Source organism: Bison bison, unplaced genomic scaffold (assembly GCF_000754665.1).
Source record: "Bison bison bison isolate TAMUID 2011002044 unplaced genomic scaffold, Bison_UMD1.0 scf7180017864461, whole genome shotgun sequence".
NCBI lineage: Eukaryota > Metazoa > Chordata > Mammalia > Artiodactyla > Bovidae > Bison > Bison bison.
This window is the reverse complement of record NW_011495023.1, coordinates 3,909,646-3,910,960: the sequence shown is the minus strand read 5'-3', so window position 1 is coordinate 3,910,960 and position 1,315 is coordinate 3,909,646. Positions and strand designations below refer to the sequence as shown.

General features: G+C 40.7%; 1 protein-coding gene across 3 annotated transcripts in view; it reads right to left on the bottom strand.

Annotated features, from left to right (window-relative positions):
- The window catches only part of PLXDC2 (plexin domain containing 2), a 425,372-nt gene that overhangs the window by 249,455 nt on the left and 174,602 nt on the right, over positions 1–1,315 (bottom strand). For all 3 annotated transcript variants that reach the window (XM_010859897.1, XM_010859896.1, XM_010859898.1), the window contains exon 2: positions 404–615. In XM_010859897.1, the coding sequence (XP_010858199.1) occupies positions 404–615 (212 nt within the window). The remainder of the gene's footprint in view (positions 1–403; positions 616–1,315) is intronic.

Below are 1,315 nucleotides of genomic sequence, written 5' to 3'. Positions count from 1 at the left end.
GCGGGGAGGAGCTTTATTCTCTCCCTTCACTGTCATCACCACACCAAGCCCCTGTTTGTCTGTTTCTTGAGTAAGTGAATCTGTGGATGATTAAATAGCTTCGCTATTTATTTATTTATATTAATTAATTAATTCTATTAATTTATTTATAATGAGTAATAATAATTACTTATCATTGAGTTCCTGACTATCAACAAATTGTATAACACATAATTATTGTTATATATTGTGATTATTGTTGTTACCATCATTAATCAATTATTAATTAATGAATTAAACTGATCCCTGCAACAAGGTCCAAAAGTTCTAAATTGAGCCAAAGAGACAGCATAATGTGGAATTTGGGTGCCTTCCAAGAAGCATACTCATTAATCCACCTCAATCACCCAGATTATCGACCCACCTCAATCTGGGTGGTGTTGTCCTGCCCATCGTCCAGGATCAGGTCCGTGAAGCCTCTGGGCTCCGGGGAGTCTTGGCCCAGGCTGGCTCGGTTCGAGTCTACGGCCTTGATAGAATCCAAGTTCCTTTTCCACCGGTGGCTGAATGCATGTGCATCCACCCCCACCTCCTCTTCTGTCTGTGGGAAGGCTTGAGCTACCTGATACTGCCCATCTGTTTGAAAAAATAAAATAAAATAATGAGTTACCACCTGTCAGACATGGTTCGCATGCTTTCTCATAGAGAAGAAAAATACCCTGCCACTCATTAAAAGAGGAAACTAACTCAGAACAGTGAAACTCGTTTAACTGTAATATTTTGAGTTTGGTATGAACAACTCTGAGTAGAAGGCAATTTCAGGACATGCCATAAGTCATGACAATGCTTAATGTGCAGATCCAGCAGAGTCCCCAAAACAGATGTGCTGCCCTAAAGCAATGCATTTTTATTCCCTTCCTTCCCCGCCCTCCACACACACACTTCATAAACATTCTCTAGTTGTTCCGAGAAAACAAGCTGCAAAACAAACAAAGGAATGGAACTAAGTGACTCCCTGCACATTTGAAAATACAAATCCGACACCATTAACTTGCAAGTTTATATTGTTTCACATAAGTTATGCTGGGCAGCAGAGAGATAACAGAGCATTTGAACGGGTTAAAAAATACATGGGATGATCTTCACGTCAATGTGATAACCTGCCTTGCAGCTCACAAGTCAGACTTGGTTCACTGCCGAATTCATTTAATAAGCAACGTCCCTGGGAGGCATCACAAATGCTTTGTTCATTTGGGCTGTTCTCACCTTGGAATCTTGTCAGAGTGGTTAAGGATGACAGTGATAGGCACTTAGAGAAACGCAAGGAGATCAAATC